The 16,897-nt window shown below is 41.6% G+C and overlaps 1 protein-coding gene and 1 non-coding gene across 3 annotated transcripts in view; both read left to right on the top strand.

The window, feature by feature from the left end:
• Nucleotides 1–16,897, top strand: part of Chek2 (checkpoint kinase 2) — a 41,345-nt gene that overhangs the window by 15,297 nt on the left and 9,151 nt on the right. Inside the window, exons 5-9 of one of the 2 annotated variants that reach the window (XM_026412194.2) lie at nucleotides 1,985–2,093; nucleotides 6,632–6,685; nucleotides 11,543–11,604; nucleotides 13,663–13,762; nucleotides 16,591–16,677. In XM_026412194.2, the coding sequence (XP_026267979.1) occupies nucleotides 1,985–2,093; nucleotides 6,632–6,685; nucleotides 11,543–11,604; nucleotides 13,663–13,762; nucleotides 16,591–16,677 (412 nt within the window). The remainder of the gene's footprint in view (nucleotides 1–1,984; nucleotides 2,094–6,631; nucleotides 6,686–11,542; nucleotides 11,605–13,662; nucleotides 13,763–16,590; nucleotides 16,678–16,897) is intronic. The other variant, XM_026412195.2, reaches the window with a different exon arrangement.
• Trnav-cac (transfer RNA valine (anticodon CAC)) lies at nucleotides 612–686 on the top strand. The gene has a single exon. It is a non-coding gene; the product is annotated as a tRNA-Val (tRNA).

The raw sequence follows: 16,897 nt of genomic DNA on the forward strand, positions 1-16,897 counted from the left end.
ATACTTAGAGTTTAAGGAACTATTCACAAAAAGTAGAAACCCCCAAATAGATGTCTATCAAAAGATAGCTGGTTAAACCAGAAGTGGTATTTCTACATAATGGTAGATCATTCAGGTATAAGAAGGTATGAAGCTGGGGGCAGTGGCGCATGCCTATAATCCTAGCAGCTTGGGGAGGGAGGCTGAGGCAGGAAGATCGTGAGTTCAAAGCCAGCCTCAGCAATACAGAGGTGCTAAGCAACTCAGTGAGACCCTATCTCTAAATAAAATACAATATAGGGCTGGGGATGTGGCTCGGTGGTCAAGTGCCCCTGAGTTAGATGTCTAGTACCAAAAAAAAGAAAAGAAAGGAAAAAAGAAGGAAGGAAGTAGCCCGATGCTATGTTATGCCTGTGTGTGACCTGAGTGTGTGTTCTAGCTCCTTGGGAGGATCACTTGAGTTATGGGTTTGAGACTAGCCTGGGTACCATAGTGAGACCCAGTCTCAAAAAAAAAAAAAAAAAAGAGAGAAAAAAAGAATAACGTGCTGATAGATGTTATAGCCTAGATGAACCTTGAAAGCATATGTTAAGTGAAAGAAGCCAGACACAAAAGGCCACACACAGGGGATTGTGGATATAGCTCAGTTGGTAGAGTGTTTGCCTCACAAGCACAAGGCCCTGGGTTCAGTCCCCAGCACCCAAACATACATACATACATAAATAAAGGCCACACAGGATATGACTTCATCGTTGTGAGATATTCAGAATAGGCATATCAGTGGAGACAGCAGATTAGTGGTTGCTGGGGACGGGGAGAATGGGAAGTGACTGCTTCATTGTGTAACAGGTATGGGGTTTTCATTTAGGCTGATGAGAAAGTTCTGGAACTAGATGGTGGTGGTTACAGAGCATTGTGAATATACTTCATGTGACCAAGTTGTAGACATAAAATGACTGGTAAATTGTCATGTACATTTAATAAAACAAAAAAGTGTCTTGGTAAACCCCTCACCTCACTCCTTCAGAACCAACGGTAGTTATAGTAGTCTAATAATCCATTTCAGGCAGATAATGGATGATTGATACTTTGATAGCTGTTACCTTGGGCTGAGCCAGGCTTTGGAGAACTGATCCTACTTAGGATTAAGAGTGTGTTGCCTGACGTCCTGGATAAGCATTCCTTCCTTGTTAGTAGTATCCCAATTAATTTGAAATCCTGTAGGAGAGCAAGCAGGTTAATTGTGCAATACTTTTGGATTTGATGTAGAAAGCAGTTCTTGCTAAATCAACTGTTTATGTACACTCGCCCCCATACCCAAGGGCTTTATCTTTGAGCTACATCACCAGTCCTTTTTTAGTTTGAGACCTCACTAAGTTACTGCAGGTCTTACTAATTCTGAGGCTAGCCTCACACTGTGATCCTCCTGCCTCAGCCTTCCATTGCTGAGATTAAAGGCATGTGCCACCTATGCCCAACTGTACTTTCTTTTTTTTTTTTGCTTCTGGTGCTGGGGATGGAACTCAGGGTCTTACGCATGCTAGGCAAGTGCTCTACCATGGAGCCAGCTCCCCAGCCCCTCACTTTCCTTTTAAGACAGAGAGTGAGGACAGAGAAATGCACCAACGAAAGTAATTCATGTACAGATTCTGTTTTCTTGTTTGGAGGGTTCCTTTTTGACCTGCGATGACTCTTGCAGTGGATGTCTCTGACTTCTGAGATAAATTTCTCATTTTTTAAATTGTCTTTCTGATCATTTCATAATTTGGGGCTGTAATAAGATTAATTCTGTATCAGCTCAGAACTGGTATTTGGAGCTGACTCAGTGTGGTTGGATGCCCCACTTACCTTTCACCTTGGTGAGGTTTCACTGTGTCCTCTGAAAATAGGGACAGTAAAAGGGTTGTTTATACAGACTATCTTAACTTCTAATGGTAGAGGAAGATGGGCACGGTGGGTCTCATGATTAAAAACATCCCCCATATCACTCTGTTTTTCCTTTTAGTGGTGCTTGTGGAGAGGTAAAACTGGCTTTTGAGAGGAAAACATGTAAGAAAGTCGCCATAAAGATCATCAGCAAAAGGAAATTTGCTATTGGCTCTTCGAGAGAGGCAGTAAGTACCTGTGTTTCTGGCTGGGTAGCTCTGCTTTTTCCCTTTTTTGATACTGGGATTGAACCCAGGGGTGTTTGACTGCTGAGCCACATCCCCAGCCCTTTGTATCTTTTATATTGACACAGAGTCTGGCTAAGTTGCTGAGGCTGGCTTTGAATTTGCGATCCTCCTGCCTCAGCCTCCCGAGATGCTGGGATGATAGGCGTGCGCCCTTGTGCCCAGCTGCAGCTTTTTATAGCTTCTTTTTTTTTTTTTTTTTAAAGAGAGAGTGAGAGAGGAGAGAGAGAGAGAGAGAGAGAGAGAGAGAGAGAGAGAGAATTTTTAATATTTATTTTTTAGTTCTCGGCGGACACAACATCTTTGTTGGTATGTGGTGCTGAGGATCGAACCCGGGTCGCACGCATGCAAGGCGAGCGCGCTACCGCTTGAGCCACATCTCCAGCCCCCTTTATAGCTTCTTCATAACATCCCCCAAATCGTTGTGAGATGACTGTTTTCAGTCTCAGGAACAACTGACTGCTCAGACACTAATTTGTGACTGTCAAAGAACATTGAAAAATTTAAGTATCTTTTGATTAATCTAGAAATTGTTACTTATAGATAATTTTGTTCCAATAATTTTTGATTGTTTATTCCAGTTCAAAGTTGTTGCAAGATTGTTTTTACCAGATTTGAAATTAGAGAGTGACTGTTATAGTCTTATAGCTGTTTTCAGTTTTCCTTTCTCTTCTTTCTTGGCTTATATGAATTCATGTTTCTCAGTGGTTTCAATTGTGTTGTATACAGTTGGGTATTCTGCTTTTCCATGAATGCAGGATGTAGGATAGCATAGAATTTTCCCTTAGCACATTCATCCCTTGTGATAACTGACTCTTCATTTCATCAACTTTCTTTCTTTTTTTTTTTTTGGTGCCAGGGATTCAACTCAGGGGCACTCGACCACTGAGCCACATCCCTAGCCCTATTTTGAATTTTATTTAGAGACAGGGTCACTGAATTGCTCAGAGCCTCGTCCTTGCTGAGGCTGTCTTTGCACTTGTAATCCTCCTGTCTTAGCCTCCCAGGTTGCTGGGATTATAGGCATGTGCAATTGTTCCTGGCTCATTTCATCAACTTCTATCCTTATTTTTACTTTTGGCGTGCAGTCCTTTCAAAGGGTTAATTAAGCTACTCTTCTTTTTTTTAATATTTGTTTTTAGTTGTAGATGGACACAATATCTTTATTTTTATTTATTTATGTTATGAGGTGGTGAGGATCGAACCCAGGGCCTTGTGTGTGCAAGGCAAGCACTCTACCACTGCGCTACAATCCCAGCCCTAATTAAGCAACTCTTATGTTCATAGCACAAATGAAACTTGTTGAGGGTTATAGGGTTCTAATGGGAAATTAAAATAAAATCTCAGAAAACCTCAGTGTGAGCCTGTCATGAGTGCTGCACTCCATTCTGACCACTGATTTTGACAACAGAAATCAAAAATGTAAAATCCCCAGCAACCTCAAAATAATGTATCATTGTAGCTCATTCTACAAATTGGTGATCTTCTTTCTGACTCCAAGTTTTGAAGTAGAAAAAACCAAGAGGCAAAGAGCAGTAGCAGTGCACGTGTTTACCCAAGGCTGGTATTTTACCCACGCCTTTCCCACCTCGTGTGACCCAGAAGGTACTGGGGTTGTCCAGAGTCAGCAGAAGAGCAGCAAGGGATGTGCAGATGTGCTTTGCCTCCTTTAACTTGAAGTTGGGACACTGTGAGGAGAACTCTGTAAGGTGCTCTGGATGATCCTGGGGACAGATTTGTAGACTTTGTCAAAGTCATCCACAAAGAAGGAGCTGTCCCAACTTATGATGATTTACCCAGCCGTTTCTCTGGTTGGTCATTTAGGTAATTCCTAGTTGTTTGCTCTTTTGGGTGATGTGCCAGTGAGTATCTTTGTTATTTATGGGTTAGTTTTAAATTTATTTTTCCTTTTTTTTAAGTTTTTTTTTTTGTTTTTTTTTTAAGAGAGAGAGAGAGAGAGAGAAAGAATTTTTAAAAAAATATTTATTTTCTAGTTCTTGGCAGACACAACATCTTTGTTGGTATGTGGTGCTGAGGATCGAACCCGGGCCGTACGCATGCCAGGCGAGCGCGCTACCGCTTGAGCCACATCCCCAGCCCTTTTTTTCCTTTTTTTTTAAAGATATATTTTAGTTGTAGATGAACACAATACCTTTATTTAATTCATTTATTTTTATGTGGTGGGGATTGAACCAAATGCCTCACACATGCTAGGTAAGTGCTCTATCTCTGAAGCTATATCCCAGCTTTGAGTTTCATATTTTTAAATTTTAAAATATTGAAATTATTTCTCCATAGTAGCTATTCATTTAAAATTTTTTAAAAAATAACTTTATTTTATTTATTTACTTTTTTATATGGTGCTGAGGATTGAACCCAGTACCTCACACATGCTGGGCAAGTGCTCTACCACTGAGCCCCAGCCCCAGCCTAGTAGCTATTCATTTTATTACATTTTCTGTAGTCCACATTCACTATAGAGGTGAAGTAGCCAAATACATTGATTGATCTGTCCACATGTGACTGGACAAAGTGATAGAAAAAGAGCCCCTAATAATATTTTTCTTTGTGGCCAATTGTTTCTGGGTGGTCTTATTATTATTATTTGTAGTGCTGGGGATTGAACCTAGAGCCTTGTACATATGAGGCAAGGACTTTACCCAACTGAGCTATATCCCCAGCCCCTGGGTATTATATTTTAACATTCTTTAAAGGTCTTTTTCTTCCCCTCGAGACAATGCTGTTCTTGCATGGCAAGAGGAATTTCCTTTCTGTGTTCCCTTTGTTATGGATCTTTTCCCTTGTGATTCTCGATTTGCTTCCCATTTTGGGGAGAAGAAAATATCTACCAGATTGTTAGAACTGAGAGTAAAATTTTACTTCTTAGTTTCATTCTTTGAGTCAAATTGGACTCTTTGTGACCTCTCTCTTTTCAGAGTATGTACACCCTGGTGTGGTAATGAGTAATGGATTACAGGAAGAGGCAGGCTTTAAAAATTAAACATCTGGGGTTTCTTAGCAGAAGTCCATTCTACATAAATATGTCACTTTATATCCTCTTTGCTTGTGGAGGGTGTAACCTGGGAAGTGGAGTTATTTAACTCAACTTGCTCTCTAATTTTGCGGGGGATGGGATGGGACAAGGTCTCACCATGTTGATCAGGTTGGCCTTGAATTCCTGGGCTCCAGCAGTCTTCCTGCCTTAGCTTCCTGAGTAGCTGGGGCTGTCTGGCTTCTCTCCAGTGAACATTGTCAGCTTACGGTTGAAGTTGGAACTTTTGTCTGCTCAGAAATTTTACCTGACATTTTTTTCATACAGTTTCATTAAACACCTGCTTCTTCATGGACTTCATTTCTTTCTTTCTTTATTTTCTTCTTTTTTTTTTTTTTTCTTATCAGGGGCTGAACCCAGGGGCACTTAACTACTGAGTCACATCCCCAGCCCCGATTTTTACTTTTTATTTTGAGACAGGGTCTCACTAGGTTGCTTAAGGCTCACTAAGTTGCTGGGGCTGGCTTTGTGCTCATGATCCTCCTGAGCCACTAGGATTACAGGTGTGTGCCACCACACCCAGCTCTTTTATCTTTTTTTTTTTTTTTTAATTTTTTTTGTAGTTGTTGATAGACCTTTATTTTATTTATTTATACGTGGTGCTGAGAATCCAACCCAGTGGCTCACACGTGCCAAGCATATGCACTACCGCTGAGTCACAGCCCCAGCCCCCATCATTTTTAAAAAATATTTTAGTTGTAGTTGGACACACTACCTTTATTTTATTATTTTTGCGTGGTGCTGAGGATTGAACCCAGTGTCTTGCATGTGCTAGGCGAGCACTCTATCGCTGAACCACAACCCCAGCCCCTCTGTCATCATTTTTATAAATGTAAATAACTCCATAGTTAATGAGATAAGTATAGCTTACTGGCTACTGGTTACAGATGCAAACAATGGAAACACATTTCTCTGGCAGTGGAACTGTGGGTAATGTCTTCCCTTTATTTTTTTAATAAAAAATAAAGGGAAGACATTACCCACAATATCTTTATTTATTTATTTTTATGTAGTGCTGAGGATTGAACCCACTGCCTCACACATGCGAGGCAAGTGCTCTACCACTGAGCTACAGCCCCGGCCCATGTCTTCCCTTTTCTGAACCCTAGTTGCTCCATTTGTAAAATGGGGGTAATTATAGAATCCTCTTCAGTTGAGGATTATGAGGCCTATGTGAGATGATTCGAATAAATAAAGAGCTTAGCACAGGGCCTGGGCATTTATTGACTGCTTATAATTTGCGAAGCACTTTGCAGAATGATTTTAGCTGAGTTATTTAATTCATTGTATTTTGGGTCTGGGTTTCTTTGCATTAAATATAGCCTGGTTTGGATCTCAGGCAGTCAATTAAGTATAACTGTAACATTTTAAAAATATTGGCCATTATTGTTATTATTAGTAAACTCTAATGTTTTTCTGTTTATTAAAGGATCCAGCTCTCAATGTTGAAACTGAAATAGAAATCTTGAAAAAACTAAATCATGTAAGTATTGCTGTAAGACATGGCTCATATTTAAATTTATTTATCTCTAAATATGGAAGAATGTAAAGTATTTCAATGTGATGCAGTTAGTGTTGACCTGGGTTCTTTAATTTCTATGTGCACATGCATGGATACTCAAACACCTAGCTCTCGTTTAGCTTGGAGGAGTTTAATTCCAAAATTTTGAGGGCAATATTGCATAAAGGTTTTATGATTAAATAATTGCCTGATGACATTTCTGCTGAGGTCTTCTTCTTCTTCTTTTTTTGTTAAGGTGGGCTCTTGCTATGTTGCCCACACTGGTCTCTTGAACTCCTGGGCTCAAACCTTCCTTCTGCCTTAGCCTCATGAGTGCTGAACTGCATATGTGTGCCACCATGCCTAGCCTGAGTTATTATTTTTTTTTTCCATTTTTTTAGTTGTAGATGAACACACAGTATCCTTATTTATTTCTGTGTGGTACTGAGGATCGAACCCAGTCCCTCACACATGCAAAGCAGGAGCTTTACCATTGAGCTACAGCCCCAGCCCCCTGAGTTATTCTTGTAGAGAAATAAAATAAAATTATTCTATCTTATAGAGAATTGATCAACTGATTATGTTTGCAAAGACAATGCTAATTTTAGTAAATTTAATAATACCTGAATTTTTAAAATATTTATTTATTTGGGTGGTAGTGGGGATTGAACCCACGGCTTTATTTTATTTCATTTATTTTAGGTTACTGGGGATTGAACCCAGTAGCACTCAACCCCTGAGCCCCATCCCCAGCCCTATTTTGTATTTTATTTAGAGACAGGGTCTCACTGAGTTGCTTAGCGCCTCACCATTGCTGAGACTGGTGTGAACTCACGATCCTCCTGCTTCAGGTTCCGGAGCTGCCAGAATTACAGGCGTGCACCACCATGCCCAGCCGAACCCAGAGTTTTACACATGCTTGGCAAGCATTGTGCCATTGAGCTCCATCCCTGGCCGGTTTTTTTTTGTTGTTGTTGTTTCTTTGTTTTTGTTTTTGTTTAGTTGTAGATGGACACAATATCTTTATTTTATTTGTTTATTTTTATATGGTGCCTGCCGGGGATCGAATTCAGTGCCTCTTGCATGCTAGGCAAGCTCTCTGCCCACTGAGCCACATCCCCGGCCAAATCCTCAGCCCTTTTTATTCTTTATTTTGAGAGAAGCTCTTCCCAAGTTTCCCAGGCTGGCCTTGAACTTGTGATCCTGTTTCCTTAGCCTCCTGAGTAGCTGGGATTATAGGTGTGTGCCACTGTGCCTGGTTATACCTGAAGTTTTAACACCTTAAAATACATTTTATTTGGAGTGACCCAGATAAATCAAATAATGACAACATCCTATCCTTATATCTGATAAAAGTGGTGTGTCAGTGGCCTCTTTGGGTATAAATAGTTCCCTCTTTTGTACAATGATGACATTGTCTCGATGAAGACTTTGACTCAGTGTCAGCAGAAGGTGTGTCACTTGAAAAAGGTGAGAAGAAAAATTAGAATGTGGTCTGATCCTGCTTTTCTGTTTATTGGTTCTTTCAGTTTCCTCATTAATTCATGAGCAGCCATGTCATAAGCTCAGTAGTACCTGCACTTGAAACAAATCCTGTAGTCTGTCTACTGTTTGACTATGATCATCTTATTCTGGTTTTTATTCTCTAAACAACAAGAAAATTTCTTTTCTTATACCTCCCCAAATTCCTCAAAGAACAGGGAGAAACCAGGAACAAGAATACAATCATTACCTTGACAAAATACTTCCAACGGCTCCTTGAGAATCCTGTGCAAGGAGCTGGTAACCCGTGGGAATCTGAGGGACTGATCTTCCTGCTTGGCTTTCTTTTAATATTTTTTTAAAACATTTTTGATTTTTTGTTGTTGTTGTTATTACAGATGGACATGATACCTTTATTTTACTTTCTTATTTTTATGTGGTGCTGAGGATCCAACCCAGTGCCGCACACGTGTTGAGCAAGTGCTCTACTACTGAGCCACTAACCCCAGCCCCATCTTTTTTTTTTTTTTTTTTTTTTAGAGAGTGAGAAGGAGAGAGAATTTTTTAATATTTATTTATTTTTTCTTAGTTCTCGGCGGACACAACATCTTTGTTGGTATGTGGTGCTGAGGATCGAACCCGGGCCGCACGCATGCCAGGCGAGCACGCTACCGCTTGAGCCACATCCCCAGCCCCCCCAGCCCCATCTTTTAATAATTTCTTTGTAACTTCTTCCATGTACTCTTTGAATTTTGTCTTTTGGTGGCGAGTGGAGGGCATGGGGTCTCTCTATATTGCCCAACCTGGCCTTTGACTCCTGGGCTCAAGTGATCCTCCTGCCTTGACCTCCTAAGTAGCTGGGACTAAGTGTTGTGCCCCAGCTTGCCAGGTCTTTTTTCCAAGAGCTTGGAAGCCTCTTTAAAGAGCAGAGCTCTCTTTAAGGCATGTGGGGTATGTTTAAAGTCTCAGTGACTCTTGTAATTCCAGTGACTTGGGAGGTGAGGCAGTAGGATGGCAAGTTCAAGACCACCCTTGGGGGACTGGGGTTGTGGCTCAGTGGTAGAGCACTTGCTTAGCATGTGTGAGGCACTGGGTTTGCTGCTCAGCACCACATAAAAATAAACAAATAAAGGTTAAAAAAAAAAAAAAAGACCACCCGTGGCAACTCAGTGAGACCCTATCTCAAATCAAGAATAGAAAAGGTGGGGGATGTAGCTCAGTGATAAGGTACCTACAGGTTCAATCCCCAGTCCTGCGGGGGGCGGTAGGGGGAAGAGCAGAGCCATCTAGTTTTCTAGGGGTAGGATTGCATCAAACATACCCTTAAAATAAACACTAAGAGTTCGCAGAGGAGTTTCTCTGATGTCAGATGATCCTCACTTAACATATATACAAATCCAGTGTCCAGTGCTGTTTAGAACACTAACAGTTAGTTAGGTCCCTGTCATATTTCTTAGCCGTTTCCTGGAGCATTTGGAACCTTGGGAATTTAACATGGATCCATGGCTAACATTTGGGTGTTTGGGGATAATGTCTCCATAGCCCAAGAACCTGGCCTTAGTTGTCCAACACCGATTTGGTCAATTGTCAAACAGTTAGTGGGCCAAGACTATCTTCTAGGCCCAGGCAGTGTTGAGCCAAGATGGAGCAGTTCACCCCTTCCCCCGTGTCTTCTGTCTAGTGTGCAGACAGACCTGAGCTCCCAGCTCATTTGTACCGCCTCCTGGCTTTGAGCAGGTCATCCACTTTTCAGAGCCACTGTTTGCTCATCTGTGTAATGGAGACAATAAGGATACTTACCTCACAAGGTCAGCGTGAGACTTCTGTGGGTCTGCTCCTAAAGCTTTCAGCACAGAGAACAGGCTGAGGTCATGGTCGTGAGCTGGATTCCTTGAGCTCTTTTCCCTGTGTGACCTAAGTGGAAAGTCTGGGTTAATAGTCTCTGGTTCCTGTTAGGGAGACACTTTTATCTGTGATAGCCCTAGCCAGTGACCTTGAGTAGGAAAGACTAGAGACAGTTCATGGCTTTGATTTTTGGGGACCTCTTTACATTCAGTCAGCTCTTGGCCCCATCCATTCCCAAATGATTAGGTCCCTGATCTATTTCTTAGCAGTTTCCCAGAGCATTTCCTGCCCGCTGTTTATTTATTTAGTTGTAGATGGACACAATACCTTTATTTTATTTACTTTTTTATTCATGATTATGGGGTGCTGAGGATTAAACCCAGGGCCTCATACGTGCCAGGCAAGCACTTCACCACTGAGCTACAACCCTAGCCCCCTGCACTGCACATTTTGATGCCAAGAGGAACCAAGCAGTTCCCATTTTCCCTTCTAATCTAGTCATCTTCTCCATTTATGAGTTTTCTTCTGCTTCTCCGTTAAAAAATAATTTGGCCAAGACATCACAAGTTCATAATCTAAAGAGTCAAATAGTATTAATGATTTTGCACAAAACAGCAACTTCTCATTCCTCCTAATCCTCCTCTCTATAAATATTTAAAAACTCTTTCTTGGCTTTTTGCTAGAATTTGCCTCCATGTTTCTACATAATATGTATAAACCATTGTCTCTTGGTTTATCCACTTTAAATAGCCTGTTGGCTTCCTGTTATGGGATATGAAGATTTTAGCTGTTCTTTCTTTTCTTACAAGTAGTAGTCAGTGTTTTATTTAGAAAAATTTTTGTTGTTGTTGTTGATAGACCTTTATTTTATTGGTTTGTTTATGTGGTGCCGAGAATTGAAGCCAGTGCTTCACACATGTGAGGCAAGTGCTCTACCACTGAGCCACAACCCCAGCCCTGAGTATTTTCATTATTGTGTAATAAAATTGCTCATGTAGAGTCAAGTAGTGTACAGTGATCATAGGCCAGGAGTGGGGAACTGGTTTGTTTCGAACTTGGCTCAGGATTACGACCTCCACCTCCCCATTAGCTGGGAATACAGGCATGTGTTGACAGCCACCTGAAGTTGGCTATGTACTGTGAAAAAATAGCTCTGCTAAGTATGAAGTCATAATATTAAATATGGACTTTTATAAACGTACAATATTGCTCCCTTACTCTCAGTGTTCTGTGCTCTCTGCCGTGGTCAGAGGTCACAACTCTCATCCACTGTGTCTCTGTCCCCTACCTCCAAGTGTGCTTAAAAGTTCTTAGGAAGGAGTCAGTCTGTCAGATTCCACACCTCCACCCCTGACTTCAAAGCTACCAGAGTCAGCGGGCCCAAAGCCTGGGCCTGGGCTTCCCGACTCCCTGGTCAGATGTCTCAAATTCTGTGGCTTTTGTGGTTTCCTTCTTGGGAGTTTCTCACTTGTTTTCATTCTTTCCTCTCTCTCTCTTTTTTTTTTTTTTCAGCCTTGCATCATCAAGATTAAAAACTTTTTTGATGCAGAAGATTATTACATTGTTTTGGAATTGTAAGTAGTACATGTTTTAAACTTGACATTTTCATTTAAATGCTTAAAAGCCAACATAGACTTGAATGTAGACTTTCCTTGTTCATGCTGGGGCCCTCCCTGTAAGTATGTGGTGGTGGGATCCACAGTGTGTTTGCACGTCTAGGTAGTGTTAATTCTAGAAGTTGGGCAGTATTTCCACAGGCAGGTAGCAGGGGATTCTAGTCCTTGCATCTGAGTCCTGGGTTTAAACACTACTCTGCAGGTGACTAGTTGACCACCCATGGGTGAGTTTCTTTCATCCCTCTGAGTTTCATCTTCTTAGTGTTAAATGCAGATAATAGTACAGAGTCTTGGAGAAGTTTATATGCTATGAGGGATGGAAAGCCTTGCAGAGTACCTGGCACATGTGGGCGCTTGACATGGGGTCCCTGTTTTTTGGTACTGTGGATTGAACCCAGAGCATTGAGCTGCATTCCCAGCCCCTCTTTTTTGGGGGGAGGGTGGGAACCAGGGATTGAACTCAGGGGCACTCAACCACTGAGCCACATCCCTGGCCCTTTTATTTAGAGACAGGTTCTCACTGAGTTGCTTAGCACCTTGCTGTTGCCAAGGCTGGCTTTGAGCTTACGATCTTCCTGCCTTAGCCTCCTGAGCTGCTGGAATTATAGGGATGCACTACCGAGCCCAGCCCCAGCCATTTTTATTTTTCATTTTGAGACAGGTTCTCACTGAGTTGCTGAGGGCCTTGCCTAATTGCTGAGGCTGGCCTCCAACTTGTGATCCTCCTGCTTCAGCCTCCTGAGATGCTGGGATTACAAGTGTGTGCCACTGTGCCCAGCTTCCACGTGTGTTGATGTTATTACTTTAAAAATATCTGCTTTCGGTGGTCCTTTCTACTTAAGATGATGGGATCTGGTGGCATGGTGGTGCCCAAGTATCTTTCAGTGTCTTGCTGCTTTACTTCATGGTTAGAATGTCCTATCTTCTTTGGTATAACCAAAATAATTTCCTGTGTCATTCCTGGAAGAGGCCTGTCTTATGTCTATTCCTGCATAAATTCACATTTTTGAAGCAGCTGTTGTGACAGGCATGGAATGCTTTGTTCTTGGCTGAAAAATGGAGGCTATGCAGATTGAGTGGCAAGAGCAACTTAGCAAGACCCTGACTCAAAATTAAAAATGAAACCGACCGGGGTGGTAGCTCGTGGTAGAGTGCTCTTGGGTTCAGTGCCCAGGGCTGCAAAAATAAAACAAAATAAACAGCAATCCTGACTATAACCCTGGGGGAGATGAATGTCCTAGGGTTCCTCAGGGAATATTTGCTGTTACCAAATAGGAGATTGTTATCTGACTGGATCTGGTTGACACAGTGAATAATGGTCATAATAGTACAGTATAGTAGCTGGTATTTATTAAGCCCTTACCTGCAAGCTAAGTTAGCACTTTCTGTGGACTGACTCATTGGTCCTTCATAATGATCTTACAGGTTACTTACATGTCACAGGTGGGTTTCTGTTTTTAGACCCACTTTAAAGAAAAGGAAACTGAATCAGAGAATTCAAATAATATTGCTGAGCCCTGTGCCAGGTGCCTTACCTATGTCAATCATTTCTATTATTTTATACCAACCATCACAGCAGGTGGTGTTACTCCCACTTTTTAAGCTTAGAGAGATTAAATAGCCCAAAGTCCCACAGCTAGGAAGTAGTGGAGTTGGGGTTTAGACCCGAGTTGACTTGATCGTAAGTTCTGGCTTGCTCTTCCTCATCACCTCCGAGTCACGCAGGGTACGTGATAAACGTGCAGGCTCCTGGGCCCACCTTGGTAGTGAATCAGATCTTAAAGTTTCCCAAGTATTACCAATTCCCACTGCACGTTCCTTCTCTCATATTCCTTATTTCTGGTGGGGACATCAGACTGTAGATGAACCTTATTAGCTCATTAGCTCTAATAATGTGAGTCAAAGGTGAATAAAAATGGCAACTCTGTGCTAGTCTGAATGAGTTTGCTCTGTCTTTTATACCATGCAAGTGAGTTTTCCTCTAGGAATGAACACCTTCCTTTGTCTGTGTTTCAGGATGGAAGGAGGAGAGCTCTTTGACAGGGTGGTGGGGAATAAACGGCTGAAAGAAGCTACCTGCAAACTCTATTTTTACCAGATGCTCTTGGCTGTACAGGTGAGAAAAGTCCTCAGTTATTGTGACAACCTAGTTTCTGTGTGGTGCAATTACTACCTGGGTTAGGGAGAAACTGAGGGACTGAGAATTAAAACTCTGAAGCGATCCTGTGTTTGTTCTGTTCTTGGAAAAAACATCCTACCCCTTTGACTCAGATGACAAAGCTTTTGCTGTGAAGTTAAGAGACAGTAAGGAAGGGAACTAGAAAACCAACACCCCCCAAGTCTCCGCTCTTTAGCCTGGAGGTCTTCCTGGAGGGAAATTGATTTCTACCTGTTTTAGTCAGCTTTTTTTACCCTGTGACTAAAAGACCTGACAAGAACAAGTTTAGAGGATGAAAAGTTGATTTGGGACTCACAGTTTTGGAGGTTGAAGTTCATAGAACACAGGCTCAATTACTCTGGGCCTGCAGTGAGGCAAAACATCATGGCGAGGGCTGGGTTCGAGGCCCAGTGGTAGAGCACTTACCTAGTATGTGTGAGGCACTGGGTTCGATTCTCAGCACCACATGTAAATAAATAAAGATCCATCAACAACTAAAAAATATATATTAAAAAAAAAAAACAACCACAAACCATCTTGGTGAAAAGGTGTGAAGGAGGCAAACAGCTCAAGACGTGGAAGCAGAGAGAGCTGTGCTCACCGGGGACAAAACACATACCCAGGGCATGCCTGCAGCGACTTACCTGCTCTAGCCACACACCCTGTCTGCCTGCTGGAACCGCCCAGTTAACCCCTACCAGTGGATTAATGGTTGATTATTAGATTAAGGCTCTCATAACCCAATCTTCTCACCTTTGAACTTTTTTTGTGTTGTCTCACACCTAACACTTCATATCTAAACCATAGAACTACGGCTACCTTATCTTTGTAGAAAACCTCCTGTAAACTGGGACTGGGCAGAGTTGAGGGGACGGTGGGCAAGCTGGGACTAGGGGGACGGCGTGCTCTTCCTGACTCATTTACTCAGTTCCCTCCAGATGCAGCATCTTGGTCATGGGAGTGGACAGGGGGTGAGGCATGTGCCTGGCCTTCTCTGTTCAGTGGAAGTGTTGATAGAGAAGTTGTTGGTGGCACTTTGCCTTGAGGAATACCACCATTTTCCAAGCAGAATCAGTTATGGTGATTCCCCACCAAGATTTCTTTTCTTGAAAACCTATTCCATGCAGTAAATGCAGTGGAGGGAGCAGATTTCTTTTGGTGGAGGGGGACTGGAAATTTAACTCAGGGGCACTTAACCACTGAGCCACATCCCCAACCCTTTTTTTCAGTTGGACACACTACCTTTATTTTATTTATTTATTTTTATGTGGTGCTGAGGATCGAACCCAGGGCCTCACATGTGCTATGCGGGTGCTCTATTGCTGAGCCGCCCAACCCCAGCCCCCCCAGCCCTTTTTATGTTTTATTTAGAGACAGGGTCTCTGAGTTGCTTAGGGCCTCGCTTTTGCTGAGGCTGGCTTTGAACTTTTGATCGTCCTGCCTCAGCCTCCTGAGTCCCTGGGATTATAGGTGTGTGCCACTGTGTCTGGCTGGGAGCTGTTCTTGTATTGGGTGAGGATTGAGGGAGATTTTTCTGGGGTAGGTCCACCTGGGTTTAGCTTTGAAGGTTTCATCAGGTTAATTTCCCACTGAAAGTGCCTAGAGTAGGCTGAAGTTCATGAGCATAAGTCCCCCACCTCTCTGCCCAACCCCCCTTTTTTTGTTTTGTTTTTCTGTTCTGGGAACAAGTGCTCTACCCCTGAGTTACACACCAGTCCTCAAAGTCTTTTTAATGGTGGCTGTCACCTATCTAGTGTTTATCTCCCTTATTGGTTTTTCCCCTTCTTATATTTAATGATCAAGAATATTACAGTGAGGGGCTGCGGCTGTGGCTCAGTGGCAGAGCTCTTGTGATCCTCAGCATCGCATACAAAAAAAAATCAGCAAATAAAATAAAGGCATGCTGTCCATCTACAACTACCAAAAAATTTGTTTAAAAAAGAATATTACAATGGATTGAGTATATGGAGCAATTGCTATGAGACATTTTTAGTATATATGTAAATATATCATTTTGATGAAATTTTTATGTTTATTTTGGTATGTTCTCAAAATATTTTATATCACTCTTTTGAGTTTTATTGAATTAAATACCTTATATTTCTGCCAATGTGAAAGGATATGTGTTTTCTTGAATTGTGAAATGCAAGCTTTATTGTCTCAGTTGCTGTTTTTGTTTTTTTAGAGAATTCTGAGAGTTTACTGAATACTGTAATTAACTTCCTAATATTCTCCCTCCACCATAAAAAAGAGCAGTGTAGTTTTTGCAGTTGACCTCAAGATAAAGATAGAGTCTGATTTCCTGAGGGAAGTATCATTCCTTTTTTTCAGTAATTCTTCTAGGATAGGCTTGGTCCCATTTCAGAGGAGAGAATAATTAGAGTTTTCTGGAAAATTCTGTATTGTCCCTTAAAGAGAGATGGGATACCATTCTTTCTCTTCCTAAATGAGATAGAAAGTGTTCTTTTCTGGTAGTCATCTTTCATAGGTAAGAATATTCTTAAGACAAATCTACACGCGCACACACACACACACACACACACACACGCACACACGATAATGTAGCAGAAAATAGAGAAAAGGAACCAGGTCCTTGATTAAATTGTGACTAATGCTGACCCCACTCTACTTTTGAATTTCCATTTATAAGTCACTGAAGTCTATCTTCTTTTTAAGTCAATGTGGGCAGGTTTTAAATGACCAACAAAATTGATTTCACATTAAAAAAAAAAAAAGGACTTCCTAGAAAATATAAATCTAAGGGCTATGCCTCCCTTTCTGTGTAGTACCTTCACGAAAATGGCATTATACATCGGGATTTAAAGCCAGAGAATGTTCTACTGTCATCTCAAGAAGAGGACTGTCTTATAAAGGTAAAAGTTATGTTCTGTATGTGAGCCTTTCGGTAGAAACTGTCTTTTAATTCCTCGTGTGAAAAATGGGAGCAAAAAAAAAAAAGAGAGAATCTGGTTTTTGCACTCAGCATTTGTTGTAGAGATCAGGTGATATCCTGTCTCTCTGGAGTCTAATGAGCATTTATCAGCTCCATTGTATACAATCCACCTTTGTGCAGAGGGGTCTAAACAGATGAAT

Source organism: Urocitellus parryii, chromosome 3 (assembly GCF_045843805.1).
Source record: "Urocitellus parryii isolate mUroPar1 chromosome 3, mUroPar1.hap1, whole genome shotgun sequence".
Taxonomy (NCBI): Eukaryota; Metazoa; Chordata; class Mammalia; order Rodentia; family Sciuridae; genus Urocitellus; species Urocitellus parryii.